Source organism: Nylanderia fulva, unplaced genomic scaffold (genome assembly GCF_048542155.1).
Source record: "Nylanderia fulva isolate GAGA-0341 unplaced genomic scaffold, ASM4854215v1 Scaffold25, whole genome shotgun sequence".
NCBI classification, from domain to species: Eukaryota; Metazoa; Arthropoda; class Insecta; order Hymenoptera; family Formicidae; genus Nylanderia; species Nylanderia fulva.
The window spans coordinates 1,532,377-1,551,563 of record NW_028190314.1 but is presented as its reverse complement, the minus strand read 5'-3'; the positions used below and the strand labels follow the sequence as shown (position 1 = coordinate 1,551,563).

Below are 19,187 nucleotides of genomic sequence, written 5' to 3'. Positions count from 1 at the left end.
AAAATAGCGATATATTTCTCTCCTTCCCCCAAGAATCTTCTAATTTCTTTTTCTAAATCAATAAATATCAAACTTTTTTCCTTAAACACATCTCCTTTAATCTTACATTAGTAAGAGAGAGATGTTGATTTTCCAATTTTCTTTCTCTCTCTAGACGCGACACAGAGCTTCTGATTGGTCCGCGCGGTTTTTGACATTTCGCAGTTGGCACCACTGGAGGACGCCATGTTCCTTCTTCGCTTCGTAGCCGCACAGACGCGCGAACGTTCGTCGATCGAATTTGAGCGGAGTTTTCGGGGAAAAACGCGATAAAGTGTATTACGCGAGTGAAATTGTGATTCGCAATAGATTTCGGAATCGCGAGATCGTCGCGGAATCGATCGAACGGACGGGATCGTCGCGATATTTCGCAATTACTTCAGTCGCGGCGACAGTTTTTCAAATGAATCTTGGCGAAACTCTCTCGCGAGTGTATGTGTGTGTGTTATGGATATTCAGCGACCAGGCCGGCGTCCTATTGTTCCAGGGATTAAGGATTTCCTCCTGCGTTCCCTTTTTCGGTGAGTGACAACATGAATGTTGTTCTTGTAAGTGTAGAAAAAAGCACCGAAAAATGTATATCGGTGAATCAACATGGCGGATACGGTAACGCGAATATGTATCTGTTGAATTGTTCAATTTCGCAAAATATTTCATCCGTAAGTGTTCTGACGATGTGGCACTTATAATTTTCTTACACGTTGTGCATTATTTTTATAGTATATTTTTGAGTTAGGAAGAGAGAGAAATAATTTTTTTAAACTGATGAAAAACAAATATCTATGAATATATAATATTGATTTATTGTATTATGTTCGTACTCGCGTGTGTTCTACGCTATAATAATTCTATGCTAGAGTCGACAAAAATTGGCTAACACTTTGGACTACCTGGTATACAGAGTTGGTTTGATTTCTCTCGTCGGTAATTATTTATTACAGTATATTTCGGCTATGTACAGTTTTACTAAGGTCGCTCCCTTGCCGCGAAAATAGCTCTATACGAAAATTTTGTAAGAAAATTTTTATAACAATTTGACAAAACTAAGAGGGGGAAATAGATTAGGAAAAAGAGAAAGAAAGAATCAGAAAAATAAAAAGAGAGAATAATAATGGTGAGCTATTAAAAATCGTGGCACGTTATTAGAAATTGTGATGAGTACTTGCTTAATAATCGTGTCTTCCTATGTACAATTTGTAAAACGTCTCACTAAAGCTAAAAATAAACGTCTACGCATTATGTATTACGTAAATACATATGTAATGTAAAAAAAAGTATACTCGTCGTCGAAGACGAAGTGGGGAAAATGTTCCCCCCTAATTCTACATGATGTGAAAATGTAAGAGTCTAACAAACCGCGGATCTCTGCACATTCAAAGATCTATGGAAGTAGGAATCTGTACAGAAATTTCTAAGAATTCGATATTATAAATTTACAGATTCCAAATATCCGTGCAATCGTGAATTTACAGATTGAAAGATTCGTGGAAATATAGATTTATAATTCCACGGATTTAAAGATTATAAATTTACAGACTGAAAAATCTTGAAGAGTAGAATTGATAAAATTTATAAAGTAAAAATTTATAAAAACACAAATCTCTGTAGGTTCTGCGATTCTATTAAAATGTAGATTATGAAAAAATTTGAGTCTGTGGAAGAAAATATGTGGAATCACGGATATACATAAGAATGCATACACGATTCTTGATCTATGGATTTAAAGATCCGCGCGATCTATACAAATATATCTATACTTAATATATGTGTATACATATATAATTGATCGATTGCGTTAAATTGGGATGTACATGCTATGCCGCGAGCCTGCTCATCGGCCGAAATACTGCACGGTGCTCCGAAACATTACAAGGCATCGCCACTTGCTTCTACTTACTTAAAGAGTCGTTCTCACGATTTCGAGCATACTAATCTCATTTCATTAATATTAGCCTATTGCTCAATAGGATTCTATTCTTGCAGATGCATTTAATTAAATGTTCGCATATATGCTATATCAGTGAAGTGTAAATGTAAAATTCATAAGGCAGCATTCACACGATTATTAAAAGTAAAAATTTCTATCTTTCTAATGCCGATGAGAATTGTCAGATTATAATTATAATTAATGATAATACATTTTTTTATCAGTTACAATATTAATGTCGCATATTAATTTTGTTCGCAATTATAATTCGATATCTCACACACACGAGAAACGATCTAGCATAAAATGTGTCATTCTCAATTTACGATACACCAAACTTATTATCTAGATAAGATTCAGAAAATTACTAGCCAAATAATAATTGAGTATTAAATGTAAAATACCAATTTTTTTCTTTTTATTTCATTTTGCGACACAAGACCATCCATTTTCCGCTCTATTTTTCCGCGACCCTGTTAGTTGACTCGCGATGCTCCCTGTCGGATCTATAGGATTCCGCGTGAAATCGTGACACACACACGTGAGATCCATATTTCCAGGCGTCATGGCTGCTGTGACCCGCATAAAATTTCCGTGCAACGACAAACTATCGTTCCTAGAGACACTCGAGTCAGAGTCTTAAAAATAACGATTACAAGTCCAAAAACATTTAAGGAATTTAAATTCCACACTGTGTTGACTTCGACGAGTTTAAAATTAAATTAATTACAACATATTTGGCCCACAAAAATTATTGTATATTATTATCATAAGAATAATTTTGTACTTTGTAAAGCAGATTTGTGAAAAAAATATTTACTTTCAACCTAAATTTATTTATTACAGCTTTTAAAGAAATTATTCCAATTTCGAAAAAAAAGATTTAGTTTCATTATTTTGAATTACAAAAATAACATAAAATTGCAAAATTATATACAGTGTGTTATATACATATATGTATATATTGTCAATATGTCAATGCTTTATTTTTTCTGAAAAAATATGCATTTTTTAAATTAGCACAATTTGTAATTTATATTCTCTCAATCACAGTAGATGAGAAATATAATTTTTACACAAAAGCTTTTTCGTATATAATTGTTATTGGCGTGATATCAAATATTTTATTGTGACAAAGTTATGAAAAGGTACTCTGGCTCGAGTGTGTCCCTAGTCACTACTCGACGTTACTAACACGGGGGCACAGGAACTCACCAACCTTAATGCATATTGATACGAAGTGGTGACTAGTAGATTTTCGTCGAGCACTCCGCCGCGTCCGGTCTGTTCCCGGCAACAGAAGGAATTTACCAGGGATAGAAGAGGAGATAATATCGCAAAACATATATCGAGGAGATAAAGTTTACAAAACGAAATAAAAAATTTCTACAATTTTACGCTATTACAATATTTTATAACAGCACGATTATATTTCTGACAGCGTTTCAGCTATTTATATATTCCTTTGCGTTGTATATTGTGTCGCGTAGACGGCGAAACATTTTCATTCCGCGCATTAACAGTCTATCATCGTTTCTCATTATAGATGACAGACTTATAAGTATAAGTACCACGTGCATATTATGTTGCTCTATGAATAAATAAGCGTTTATGAATATTTATTCCGAATTAATCCGTCGCGATATCTGTCAGAGACTGTTAAGTAGTGTGCTTTATTCCTCGTGTTAATCGCGTGTTTACCGAGTATTTAAGTATCAAAAACTTTATCTCACTTAAATGGAAAATTCGACTTCAAGAATCGATTCTGACAATTCCTGAGAAAATATATATATATTTTTTAATTACTGCACAATCTTTAAAGATATATACATCGCGAAAAACACTATTTATTTCACAACGTCGTATCTCCTCTTCTTTATTGTTCGCGGTTATTAAAACATTATCTCGAAAAAAAAGATAAAAAGGAAGGGCTAGGATAAAGTATTTCTACATGCGTACAGAATGTACAAGGAGTTTCGCGCTCACATGAGAGTCTTACTGCACATCCCGCGGGTTTTAGAGTTTTTGGAGGCCGAACGCGGCGGCGGATAAAGTGCGCGATTTAATTAGTCCGCGGTAAATGGGTGGAAGAATTCGCCGAACAGTCCAACTGGTTCATAATCCCTCGACACCTCGTAGATTTTCTCCACTGCTCGAGATGGATGCCGAGCCGCTTGCACTCGTGCGCGTAAGCCGTGAAGGACTGGCAGTAACAGTGCTCGGTCGGGCACTCGCACATGTCCTGAAGACAGGCTTTGTAGTACATCATCGGGTTCACCTTTCTGTGGCACGGATCGAAGATTTGCGATCTCAGTCGAGTGCACAGCCTAAAATTGCGGAGAAGTAAAATTATTACGTTGGAAATAAGTGAAATTTTGAATATGTAATGATATCGGGGACGATAAGTGAAAGAATAACAAAGAAAATAATAATTATCACTCGTATTAGTTAATTTAGAATTGTTAGTTTAAGTAGCAATTTAAATCACATTTCATCTTGGCAATATTATTTTATACAATTGAAAATATTTTGAGAATAATAGAATTTTAGAGAATTTTTTTTTATATTTTCTAATTTTTTTATTATTTTTGAATTTGTGAAAAAATATTATATAATTTACAAAGAGATAGAAAAAATCCATGCAAATTACCGGTGATCCTTTCTTCCTCGGCAACGTTTGTTGTCTTTTTCTACTGTTGAATTTCCTGATTTTGTCGGATGTCGGATACATGCTTTCTTGGAGATCACAGACCAAGAATTGCCGAATTTTTGCACGTCCTGCAGCAATTTACCGTGTCGTGACATGAAATCGTCTCTGGGCAGAGAATTGAAGTTACCGCAGAGACCGCACAATCGACCTCTGTACGACGAAGGCACGGACACCTCGACAAAGCTGATACCGTCCCAGAGAATCTTGATCCCGATGTCCGTGCTGACGACCACGTTGTCATCCGTTATGTTGATGTTCAATCGCTTTTTTTCCATGCTATAAGGAAGGCCCACCTTTTTTCCGTTTACCTTCACTCTCATTTTTTGGCCAAGGTTTACTTTCAAGTCGCCAATCTGCAACACGGGACACAAATAGAACAAAAGTTTCTTTCTTCCGTCTGATGCGACTACTTTTGATAGAAACGAGAAAGCCTTGCCTCAGGGTAGACTTCGTTTCGCAATGCTATTAGTCAAGCATTCAAAACTTGTAACAGTACATGTAATTCGACATCATTAATTATATTTTCAAGAACGTTGCAAACATTAGTATTAATATTATTTGATTTAGAAATTTACTATAATATGAATTTAACGTATAAGACGGGCAACAAGAGCCAAATCGCGGATGACAATGCGTTATCCTAACGAAACTAAATAATTTTTCGTTAGAATTAAATACCGGTGCACAAGGCACCAAATTTTAACTTGGACACGGCCAAGATTTTAAATATGAAATAATCTCATATTTTGAGATTTAATTTCAATACCCCTTTTAACCCCCCTACGGAAAATAAATAAATGAATGCAAGAGAAAAATATAGATCCGAAAATCGCTGAATCGGGAATCGGGGATTTTTTCCCGATTCAGCGATTTTCGGATCTATATTTTTCTCTTGCATTCATTTATTTATTTTCCGTAGGGGGGTTAAAGGGGTATTGAAATTAAATCTCAAAATATGGGATTATTTCATATTTAAAATCTTGGCCGTGTCCAAGTTAAAATTTGGTGCCTTGTGCACCGGTATTTAATTCTAACGAAAAATTATTTAGTTTCGTTAGGATAACGCATTGTCATCCGCGATTTGGCTCTTGTTGCCCGTCTTATACGTTAAATTTATATTTATATTACAGAGCCTTGTTAAAACTCTTATATTACTATAATATGATTTTTTGAATGTAGTATATACATATGTATACACACAAAATATATTATAAGATATATACATATATGTACATATATATCTTGCATTTTATAATATAATTTATATACATATTATATATAATTTTTATTATATTATAAAATATAAATATGTCTATATGTATATTCCATTCAATTAAAAAAATAATAAAATAATATTTAAATATATTTCATATTATAATTACACTGATATTTTCATTGGCATTAATTTAATGCACTCACTTTCAAAGCGATGGTTTTGGTCCACGCTGAAGTTTTTGTCTTTTTCGCGTCGTTAGTTACACGGATGCTGAATGTGTGACCGACACAATCGGTGACCAGTTGGTATTTGCATGCCCCCTTGAAGGTATAGAATTTACCGTCGAACGTGCGATAGTGCGGATCTCCGAAAACCGTGCAAACTCCATCAACTGAAAGAATCGGTAATTTTTAGTTTTAAATATCAATCGCATATACTATCGTATACTTCGTTATCGCGTAATATCTAAGTCTACTTACTTTCAACGCATCGCGCACAACATTGACCTTCCGGATGTTCTAATTTTGAGCCTGGTGGGCAAGGACTCACACGCGGACACATAAGCATTGCGCAGCGTACTTTGCCCTCTTTGCAAGTGCACGTCTTGCAAGAATCAAGCTTCCAATCATCGCCATCCTGCCTAGGACAAAAAAGAACGTTTAAACCACAGAACAAGTAAACTTTTAATCCTGAGAAAATTTATTTATATTTTATTTTTTAAAAAGTATTTTAAAGGTACATTAAAATATATTTTTAACCTTAGTTGAAAAATCTTAGTTCAAAATAAGAATTTATATTTGCCGAGACCATCACTCCCTATAAGATTCCATCGCAACTTTGATAAGAGAGAAACATTTTTAAATTTCATTTCTCGAATAATTGTTTTAAAGTGAGCAAGAAAAATATTAAATTCCAACTCAATGACCCACTAAAAATATGCAGAAATTCATATATTAAAAATCGTAAAAAAAAAAAACAATATACTTGGCTTTCTACTAAGCTGTGTATCAAAATTTCACAGTAGTTTTGCTCCGTTTATCTTTGATAATCACACGATTCGTAGGATCTCTGCACCTCTCTCACGAGCAGAATAAAATAATTTGTCGCGATGAAAGGCAAAAGCTCGACACTCGCCTTGTAAGTTCTTCTGCCAACAGAGCAGGCGACCCTGCTCTCCTGGATCGCCGGACACTGCGGGCAACAGCGGCCAGGTGTAGTTGTTTGATGCTCGCGGGGACATTCCAGCACCGGACAGGTATTTCTGACACACGAAAGCGTCGAATTGACGCAGGTGCAACACGTGCACAAATCCGTACAATGTCTAGCGCCCGAGTTGAGTACGTGCATGCCGAGCATGCATGCGCCTTTCGGAGGCTGGAAGAATTTTGCACTGCCTGCGCGAAGAAAAAATAAAGTTCTTTTAATTCGGATGTACACTGCGCCGCGTAAACGAAACGCTCTTTGAATCTTTTTTTTTATCTCATGAATTAATGCGAATTATTTTTTTACGATGTTCACTTTTATCTTCAATCTAATAAAATATAAAATAGGGATATTTAAAAAGACTGGTAAGTTTTCTTTTATGTCAATTTTCTGTATCAATTATATTTGAGATATTTTCACAGCTAAATGGCAATGTCTATTCTTTCGGATGACTAGATCGTAATATTACGTGATGACAATCGTAATATTACGTTATTGCGGCTGGTTTTTGCGCAATTGCGACATTGGAAAATAATCAGATTAGCGATAAAACCGGTTCGCGCCTCCGGTATATTATACGGGAGAGCGAGAAATCGCGGAATGACCTATAAATTTAAAGTGATTTTTAATTGTTTATGCAATATGATCCATTGAAAATATTTCTTTTGAAAAATGATCTCGCGGAAGAAAAATCTGATCGTTATTAATTTGCATTTACCTTATATTGCAATACTTGCGTAATAAAGCAATCTCGTATATCTTTACGTAATATTACACCCGCATACAATTATCGAGCTTTTGTATATCAAAGGAACAATAAAATTATCGTATACGAAATTTACATTTAAAAAAAGGACACGTTTAAGCAAATAATAAAATCGAACAAATAGATTTTCTTTTTCCAAACAATTCGAGCGCAAAATTTGGATAATTTTCAGCACACGATTCATTGCGATTAATGAAAATTAAATTCTTTTACCTGAACAGTGCGGGCAACATTTGCCAGGATCCCGAACTATCTTCGCGTTAGGACAATTAAGGATCGGACAGGCTAACTTCGCGCAAGTGAGATGCTTATTGTTGCACTTGCAGGTCACGCAAGGGTCCTCCGTTGTTGTCACTGATCTATCCGCGGTGGCCATCTGCCCGTTCACCAGGCACCCTATAAAGTACGACGGAATGAGATAATTTCTGCGCGTTTAATTTATTCTCTCTCTAATAAAAATCCGCCGGTTTATATTGTATATAATAACCGCATATTATACAATAATTCATTTAAAACACCTATACAGAAAAGTAAATATATACACGGAAAGAATTTACCCTGAAAATCGTGGTAATCGTGGGACAATATGATATTGGAAGAATTTTATAAGTTTCTGTGATTAATATTAATAAAAAATATTAATATGTACATATAGTGAATTTAAAATTAATCGAACATATCATACACACAATTTGTATATCTTATTATGGTGGATATTAATATTTTCAATTGTGGTAAATATTTAATCAGAGAAACTCTTATAAAATTCTTCCAATACCATACATTGTCCCACGATTACCATGATTTTCAGGGTAAATTCGAAGAGAAAATCCTCTCTGTAAACACAAAAACCGTAATTATACGATTCGAAGAAGAATGCAAACAAATACCTTGCGACGACATCGTGTCACAATATTAAGTTTATGAGAATACATTTTATACGCAAAACAAAAAAAGAGAACGTCACAATATAGGCATTATCGTCCATTTGTTTTTCGTCAGACGTGTAGAAGCGACGCTGTAATTTTCAATCATTATCGTTCTCCCCTCGTTATATCGGAGAGATACATTCCAGCCTTAATTGCGCGGCGGAATGCATTGAGAAAGAAGGGAGAGTCTATCCGTGGGAAATATTTGTGAGATTGGCGTGGGTAATTAGCGGCAGCATCGCGCGCGAAAAACAAAAAATGTACCTTCGCATACGGGGCAACATTGACCGGGTGGAGCTGGTTTCGGTTGGGGACAGGGCGTGTAACACTCTAGCTTTGATTTGGTGATGACGCCTCCCTTGCAGGTATATACGTGGCACGGATCCTTCTCCTCGGTCCATTCCGTGTCGGATGCATGATGAACGCCGTTCTTTACGCATCCTGCAATTCACAAAAGCGATATCGGTCCTCAAAATATATATTATCGGAAATTGCATAATTCTGAAGAATAATTCGCACGCGTCTTTTTCATATTAAATATTAGAGATACTATAATATTAATTATAATTAATTCATCTTTTCAAATACGATTATTCGTGTAATTACATACATTCGCATAAAAATTAGGATAACACAGGATTAATCTGCTCGAAATATATCTCGTAGAAATATGTGTTGTATGTAATTCAATTTTATTTTTATACTCTTAGCCTTTTCTATAAATGCAATCGCGTGCTACGTATTTTCCGGGCAGATTTTCTTGTCAGATTTTGGCGGACACTTGCGCGAGCAAGTTTACGTCGTTAACATAATTAATAAGATATGATAACGGATACGCGCGAGCATCTGTCAGCGTACATGTCATAAACAGAGAGACTGGTGATGCTAGAGTTCCCCGGGTTTATCACCGTGTCTGCAAACAGAAGCGTCTTTGTGCCCCGAGAACAATGCTCCGCCGACCAAGCATTCCGCCTTTCCTTCTTGCCGCCACCGACATATATTTCGCTTCATCTTTCTCTCCGTCTCTCTTTCTCTCTTCGTACACCTCTCTCTCACCGGTGGCGCGAGCTCGCTCGAGTCAATTAGGACGATTAGGATAATTAGTCGAATTAGCGGACGGACGGACAAACGTCCTACCTGTGCACTTGTAGCAACATTCGTCGTCCCGCGGCTCCAGCAACGCGTAGCAACCATCTGTGTTTGGGCACTGTTGCTTCAGACACTCGACGAATCCGTTCTGGAAAAAAATCGGGAAAAATTTTTAATTTTTTTTCTCACGTACATATGATAATATAACATTGAATAAGAAGTCACACATTTTTTCTTTCTCTTTCTATTGATTTATCTTATATCTTAGACAACTTCTGAGACTTCTAAACGAAGAGATAAAATTCGCAATGTTGTTCGCAATATGCTAAATCTCTCGTTGCACGGAAAAATAAATTAGCTAACATATCTAAATTTTAGTAGTCTTTACACTGTAAAATATGTGTTAACTCGACTAAATCTTTCAACTAATTATTTCGTTAATTAAACATATAAAAATATTTAAATTAAATATAACATATTAAAGCTAACAAAATGTATATTTGACTTAAATACTAATATATGTTCAATTAACAAAATAATAATTTAGTTGGAAGGTTTAGTCAAGTTAACATTTTTTTCCAGTGTATATTACAACCTGAAATTTAGTTATCTTATCTAAATTTTAGCTATGGAACAAATATTGTTTAGCTATATATAATTTAACGGAGAATTCTAGAGCTAAAAAATATTAGTTATCATAGCTAAAATTTAGACATGATAACTAAATTTTATGTGTAATATACGAACAACTAAAATTTAGCTATGATATTTATTAGTTAATTTTTTCCATGATGTGCGAAAATTATATTCTTCGCTATAAATATGATTTATTATTCATACTCTCGGAATACACAATTCGTCACACGTGTGTGCGAAATAATGTTTATAGAGATGATGAGGTGATTTGTGCCGAGATTACCAATCACTCTCGCGACATTTCGTCGAGGAAGCAGTCTCGTCACGCTTTGGCACGAGGAAAAAGCTCGCGAGAGGAATGTAGACACTCTAAATAAAACGCATTATGAATCGGGGAATTTGGTCAGCGATTGAGTCACACGCGACAAACATCGACGGCGACAAGCGAAATTTCGCCTTGATTTTTTTCTCCCTCAATCACGCGTGCTTGATTTCCGATTCCACGTCCACGTTATCGCGTTATCGCGTTCCAGTAATTATTTCTCCGATTTCGTTATCCGGATTCTATAATTAAGTCTTCGCGGATTTATCTTCTGTCAGAATTACGTAAAATAATTTTAAACGCTGACTCGCGCTATCTCTCTCTCACACATTTGTACCGAATGTGTGAGATGGGCCTAATTAGGCGTGCCGCGACAGGAAGCTGTTTTTCCCCCTTTTTTATGCTCCCTCATCTATAACGCGTATTTTTGCGCAACGCGCTTGAAAATTAATTAATTTCTGTAATTGATATGCGAGCCGAAACAAGCAGTAACGCCCAAACGAACGAAGATACGGAGACTTAGGAGAGATAACTTATAAGAGAACTTTGTTTAAAAAATATATATCTTACGTGACAATTAAAAATTCATTCTTTTTCAAAGATATGACACGTATTTTTCTAACATTTACATAAACTCGATTGTTGTTCTATTATTTAATTATCGTTTAGTCACATTTGTTCAGTAATTATACATTATTAGCATCCACTTATGTTTTTTTTACATTGCTCAGTCTGTTAATTATACATTCATTTTTACAATGCAAAAGGGATATAAATAAATAAATTATTGCAACAGGAAAAAAAGAAAAGATTATATAAATTTGTAGGCAAATGAAATAAATAAAAATTAAAGCTGGATTTCTACGATAGGCAAGTAAATAAATGTAACGCGTCGGTATTCTCTTGCTTACTTATAGTCAACAAATGTTCGCTCGTCCGAGCGATTTATATGTCTCGTAAATTGCGGATGATTGATCGCGGCCGATCGCTTCGCGGCGCAACAAACAAATAATTATGTCACACGCCGGCACGCCACTCGTTGCTGCAACAGCAGCAGGCAGCATAGCGGCAAAGCGAAAACAAGAAGCCTCATCTCGGTCGGCCACGAGTCGACGAGTCAATGAACCAAACGCGCAGATAAATCGCCGCGGTCGCGCTAAGATCACTCGTTGATGCAGTCGCGAGAGATGCATCGAGGCTACGGCGGCGGTGGATCACAAGATGCACACGCAAGAGGCGAGCGTGCGTGCATATACACGTATATGCGTGCAGACGCGAATACGCATATACGAATCGATCGCGTCGAACGCGGATCGAAGTGGAAATTCCTCTCTTTGACCTCCCGAACCAGGCCAGGCTACTTTAACCCCTTTAAGCACTCCGTCACCACATGGCGTTGCCTCGCGTTGCAATGATAACGACATAATCTGCGAAATGGACTAGGAAAACGGTAGTCTTCCCGTCTTTCTCGCTCCTTCTCTCTCTTTCTCAGCCTCCCGCGCGATATTCTTTTCATCTCTCTAGAGAGAAACAGCACCGTATTGGATATTTAATTTTTCCGCGATTTTCTAAGTCGACGACGCTGTCATTCGATATATGAATGTAATGTGTATTTCGTCATATTTCTCCTCTACCGCGTTTATTCTTCTTTTGCATTGAACTACTTTGTCGCGTGTTACAATGTTACGATATATAGAACATTCGAGCTTCCTTGCCTGTATTTATATTCATGGATTCTTGAAAATCGAATATAAAGTCTATCTTATACATGGAAATTTTGTATTATTTCTCATTTTTGTAAGATTTTAATTTTATATTATAAATTGCGAACTATATATATAATAAAGACATTTCTCTAGTAGAAGAAGACTTTCTTATTTCTTTATTACATTTACAGTTTATTAATTTATTTTCTGGCTTATATAATTAAAGTTAAATAAATATAATTTAAAATAAATATTTCAAAAAACACGATAAAAAATTGTGTCAACCTACATAGTAAATTAATTTTTGTGCAATTTTGTTGTACTTAAAAATTGAAAACTCTACGTGCCATAAATGTAGAGAACTCGAAAATAATGTTTTTCGTCTTTGACATCACAAATGAACATGTATATCCAGTAACTTTCTTGTACAAGAAAAAAACGCATATAGAATTATTAAATAATTAAATATATAAATTTCATTTTAATGTAAATCTTCTATGAAGCATTATCATTTACACTGCTTTTTAATTTTTGACACTTTGTAGACACTTTTCAATTTATATACGATATGTACTAATTTTGCTTTCGCGCCGTTAAACATCGATTAACGTCTGTGGTTTACCTTACAAATGCAGTGGAAACAGCTCGTGTTCAGAATCTTGTCGACGGTAATGTCATCCCCCTCGACTTCGCAGGTCTCTCGACTTCCTGCAATCGAACAGCAAAAAACATTAGTGAAAAGGATGAACGAAATCGGAAACGCATTCGCGATACCGGCTTTACATCGTGCCGTAATAGATCGATGTATGAGCGATAGAATAGAGATGCTACAATCACAATGCAGCACATTCCAATCGATTGATCGACTTTCGTATGCTACAGGCTTCCTCGTTCCTTAGTATGTAGAATCGAGAGCTCGAGAATTTACTATTACGTTTTAAATAGCGATCACATACACGATTATGGGTGGAAATCGATACTATAAAATAAGAGAAATATAATATTATAACAAATTTTAGCAACGTTCTAATAAGTATTATTTATCGCTAAATCAATGCGATAGACTGAAATGTAGAAATAGAAGGAATTGAGTTTTTAATAGTTAAACTGAGACGGTAATTATTTTCATTGGATACCAAGTATTTTTTTCGTATAATAATAATCTTTTGTAATTGTAAAATTGCATGAGAAAGTACAAGTTTACAAATGTTTAAGATTTTTTAAGGCGATTATAATTGATTTTCTAAATTTTTAAGATAGGCCTTTTTCTTTACTCCTAATTAATTTCATTTGCTAGAGTTAAGCGCGATGTGGACGTCGTGAACGTACCTTAGGACGTACCGCGTTAAACTCTTCATTTTCCGGCAAAAATTGCGCTGTGCTGCTAGATCGTCGGGAGCCACCACCAACGTTCCCTCCCGGTTCCCTCGCACACGTATTCCTGCACACTTTAAGCAACTTTTCTGTAAAACCTTTTTTTCTCTCTCTCTCTTCTTTTCTATTTACACTTTCGAAGCGTAATCCGCCAGACTGTTAGTTCTAAACATCGAGTAATCATTCTCATTTTCTATCTTTAAATCTCCATTTAAGCGTAATTTGTTTTGTTATTCTTTATTTTATTTTTGTTTCTCTATAGGAAAAATATCACGTTTCAAGACAGAAGAGAATATCGCCTTTCTTATCGCTTTTCTTCTTACATTTTTTTTTATTTCTCCTATCAATAGAGAAAGACGACGAAGTTTAGCGTTTTTCTCCTCGAAAAAGCGCTTCGTCTACTCTGTCACTGCTCTCAGAGATTTAACGCACGTGGCGTACAGCTTTCGAGGCGACTTCGCTTCATTTATCTTTATCCCATTGACCTATTTATGTTTTTCCGCGAGAGATAGAGAGAGAGAGAGAGAAAGAGAGAGAAAGAGAGAACAATTGATTCGTTTCGTCGATAATTTTTCGGACGAACGATTGCACAACGAATATTGCCACTTTTTTGCAGAAATGACCAATATTTTTATCGCAATTTGATTTTTGGAACATTCGAGGCTAAATGTGTAGTAGTTTATGATATTTGTTACACTCCTCTAATCCCTGTTGACAGATTCCAATATTACGATTTATTAGTATTGAGGATTTTTACAAATACAATGAATTATGTAGTTTTTGAAACATACTGTCATAACAAAATTTAATTTAACATAGTGCTCTAACATCATCAGCAAAGTATTTGTGCAAGAAAAAATAATAAAAATTCTCAACAGAGAATTTTTTTACAATTTTTTAAGATGAATGAAAATACTGACATTTGATTTTATTTTCATATTTTGCGAGATTAAAAAGGGCTCATATAATATAATCGCAAAAATTAAACAGGAATCAATAAAAATAGAAACATTTATTTCAATCATCATTTTCGTAATCTCTTCCCCTGAAAATCAAACATCAATTATCAAAGTGTAAGGGATTAAATTTTGTTGGATAATCATAGTGACATCACAAGAAATTGTAAGAAATTGCAAAAGACAAGTGGCAATAATCGAAGACTTTGTTCATTTTCGAAAAGAGCTAATACTGATATTATTAATATAAATATATTAATTAGCATTTTCATGTGTGTGTTGCTTTTGCTATTTGAGAAATATTGGCACATTATATCAAAGTGCGCAGGAATGCGTGTGCGAGAAAGGACGTAACGTTGGCGTATTTGTGGTTTTTCCCCCAAATTTATTAATTTTTTTCATTTGCATTTATCGATACACATTTCTTGTTTTCGTTTATTTTGTCTGCAATTTTTTACAAAAAGACGGCGACATGTGACAAAAGCCAAACACTTGTGCTTAGTAAATTTTAAATAGCCTCACAAAGCTTTTCACAATCGCGTTATCTATTTTTTTACTTTTATTTTTCTATCCCTATTTCATCTCCATGTGTTTTCTTTTTTTTCTCTCTCTTATACTCCTCGAGATGATTGTACGGTTAAAAACTCGGAGAGCAGTCTGAAGAGAGCGCGCAATAAAAGCGGCACAAAACTCGTGCCATTCATACGTCGAGTTACACGTGCAATGAATACACATAGATAATCAGAATTTGTATGCATATATTCAAAAAAATTAACACTTTGTCTGTCATAGCGATTTTTACATGGGTTGTGTCTGCATATCTTTGATGAAATTATAATTTGCTAATTATTGAAAGAAATATATATATCTGAAAACATTTATTTCTCATTTAATTCATATCCATATGCAATTTTCGAAAATACAAAAATATTAGTACATATATGTGATATGACAAAGTGTTAAATCGAATATTAAAATTGAGTTTCAACAAAATGAATTTAATTCTGAATACATTTACGATGCTAATAAAAAAATTAGAAGATTTTAATGAAATACACAATAATGGCATTAATCTTTGTTCGATGAATATTTGACGATTACGATTACTGAAAAGATTTATTTTGCAAATTATATAAGTTTCAAATAATTGTTAAACACTATTTGCAATTAAGTTTTTAGGTTGAATTTAAATCACTAAATTTCACAATATAAAAAATAATTAAAGATAGAAAATTTTCATCAAGGAAAACCGTCTCTTCCAAATTCATCTATTATTTAAGAGACTTCTAAACATGTATAACATAGCTTACAATTAGTTTATATTCTAACAATGTCATGTTTTTCTTGACAATGGGCTCTCACTGCCAACTGCGACAGCAGAAAATTAGCTGTTAAGGAACGCGATGCATCAATCTATTTTTGTCACGAAGCTGAAAAAGATATGTCAATCCTAAACTTGGCAACTACTTGGGAAATAGCTTATAATAAGAAATCTAAGAAAATATATACAACAGACAAATCGAACGACAATTTAATCACAATAAAAATAAATCTAAATCTTTCATATATATATATATATATATATATTTCTTTTTATTTTTTCCTCTCATATATATTGTTCACTTTATATACAATAAAAATGGATGATATGTAATAAATTTGTAAAATTTACAAATTATATATATATCCGCATTTAAAATTACACGTTTCAATCGCGAACAAGAACCTATACGAATGCACTTGATCACACAGAGTACGATATATCATATACTGCCAAGCTTAGAATTAATTGTCGGATAAGTTTGCCGTGAAAACTTAATCGGTCCCGGACGGCGCTAAGACGTTTGCTTTCTCGGTCTCGAGGCGTCGGCGTGGCGCGTATATCGGAAGCGTTCGAGGAATCGTACTTTGCTCTCGCGATTTCTGCGAAATATACGACGCGAGTAGTCGTTGATTAGTCCCGAGTACGGCAATGGGGAACATGGCAATTTCTTGAAAGGCGCACAAGTGGAGGCCCGCCGTCGCGTCCTCGATTACGTTCCGCGAGGGTAGCTCAATCGCGCTCACCTCCGCTCGACAATTTCTGCGATGCAGTCAGCTGCCGACCGGTAGCGCGCCGTACGATGCACAATTTTGAAAAAGGACGAAGGGAAAGATGAAATTTACGTATTCTCGGCTTAATAAGTGGCCGTTCGGACCGAACTGCAGATTACGCCCGGTGCAATTTCCGACGAAAATTATACGCGCGTGCAAAAGGATGAGATTATTGGCGTAAATTGGACTTTAACGGACTGATCTTGAAATTAAATTTTTTTTACTCTGAGCCAATTTATTTTTATTTTCTATAATACAATATGCAGTAAGTGAAACGCATATACGTAAATCGATACAAGAGATATCACGATGCGAAATTATATAAGTATATTAGCTTTATATATATGTATACATAAAGCTGATTGTGAGTTATAGGAGTAAATTTAAAAAAATTATACTTCAATTATCGTCGTATGGATTATGCATTACATTTTTGCGTAAGCTTAATCCGTGTCTGAAGTTCGATCTTTTTAATTATCGATTATAGATTCTTCTCTTTATTGCAAATTAAAATATTCAAAGCATTTCATCATGAATGCATGCATTTATGAATGAATGAAACGGAAGTAACCTGACACGGTCTATCCTGTTTACCGCATGCTATTCTTGAGAAAGAAGTATAAAAAATTGTTAACTTTTGTTTTTTAAATATTTTCATTATGTAGCAATTAAAAAAATTAAATTCTACACTTTATATGCATATTTTATGTATATATAATATATGCGAAAAAAGAAATTTATAATTTAACCAATTATTAGAAATTAAATCCAACATTTTGTAAAAGTTTGATAAAATCTTTGATTGTCGGAGCTTTAAATCAAAACGATTCAATTAAAAAATATTTATATTTTCCTTATTTATCTTACAATAATCTTAAACAATTTTCCTTATTTATAGAAATGCTTTGAAAATTCAATTTCATAATTTTAAATATTTGTCTAGATAATCATATAATAATTTTCTAGAAAATCATGTTTTTTTTCGTATACAAATTGTTTCCATATACATATTCTTTAGACAGAATAGCTTTCGCGAAGTTACGATAAAGGATCCTAAGCATAGAATCGAAAAAACGAATTCAGGGAAAATCTGGGGCGCGCTTTAAAAAGAATTTGCTTGATTGTTTTTTTTTTCCCGACAATTGGTCGATATCGCGCAAATTTCGCAGACAAACAAAATGTCGCGAGCGAGACGGCAATGACTCCGCACGAGCCGCGAGATTTCGCGACCCGACTTTGGCGCAAATAGAACGGCAGATAATGGAGATAGACTAAGAATAGAGTATTTAAAAGAGGTAAATGGAACGCGACGGGTGCCCCGCGTGCGCGCATACAGAGATAACAAATCAGCTGAAATCGGGAATTCAATCTCGTTAGGCAACGATATTCGTGCGCCGCTCTGATAGCGACGAATGTTCTCACACATGGTTCGGTGTCGTATCGTGTAAATATCACTCGGGACAGTTGTTACGAAACGCGAATAAACGCGAGATAAGGGTGCTTTTATGTTTTTAACGCGTCCTGATTCGCGACTTTTTTGCCTTTTACTTCCATTGATTTATTTTCATTCGCACTTTGTGGCAAAAACAGTTGAAACATTTGTAACAGTACCAAAAGAAACTAATATTCTCCTTAACTTTCTCTCTTTTTTAAAAAATTGAGATTACAAATAATAAAAAAATTTACTGTCGGCAAAAATAAAAAATGAAAGATTTAAATATGATGTTGGAGATCGATATTAAAAATGTGAATACGAATATATATTTATAGTTTTTAAATCTCTATTATTAATATAGCGGAATTTGATTTAATCTCCAGCACATTTTGGATGGAATGGAATTTGATGATATGATTGTTTCTTGCAATTAACCGATAATTAATTTATTCGCATTTACTCAAATAACTTTGTTGAAAGAGATTAGGAAAAATGTTATTTTCTCGAGTGCATTAACTTTGGAATACTATACAAATTTTTAGAATATTATAATATACTAATATCGATGAACATTAGAACAAATATTTTATAAAAAAATAAAAGCATTTTTTCCTTCTAATTTAAAATACATAAATATTTACTACTTTCTTCTCGAGTTTTTTTAATACTTGTATATATATTCTGAAGTTACAGCGATAAAAAATTATCAAAGAACAAGCAATAATATTTTGTAATTTCGAGTAGAGAACACTACATTGGTATCCGAATGCATTCAAACGACATCG

The 19,187-nt window shown here is 34.4% G+C and overlaps 1 protein-coding gene across 1 annotated transcript in view; it reads right to left on the bottom strand.

Annotated features, from left to right (window-relative positions):
- Window positions 1–820: 820 nt before the first annotated feature.
- The window catches only part of cv-2 (crosveinless 2-secreting protein), a 39,539-nt gene continuing 21,172 nt past the window's right edge, over window positions 821–19,187 (bottom strand). Inside the window, exons 3-11 of the mRNA XM_085483432.1 lie at window positions 13,166–13,251; window positions 9,928–10,027; window positions 9,055–9,231; window positions 8,075–8,257; window positions 7,027–7,286; window positions 6,372–6,528; window positions 6,096–6,283; window positions 4,617–5,029; window positions 821–4,293 (exon numbers count right to left, since the gene is read on the bottom strand). Coding sequence (XP_085339558.1) covers window positions 4,029–4,293; window positions 4,617–5,029; window positions 6,096–6,283; window positions 6,372–6,528; window positions 7,027–7,286; window positions 8,075–8,257; window positions 9,055–9,231; window positions 9,928–10,027; window positions 13,166–13,251 — 1,829 coding nt within the window. The 3' untranslated portion in view covers window positions 821–4,028. The remainder of the gene's footprint in view (window positions 4,294–4,616; window positions 5,030–6,095; window positions 6,284–6,371; window positions 6,529–7,026; window positions 7,287–8,074; window positions 8,258–9,054; window positions 9,232–9,927; window positions 10,028–13,165; window positions 13,252–19,187) is intronic.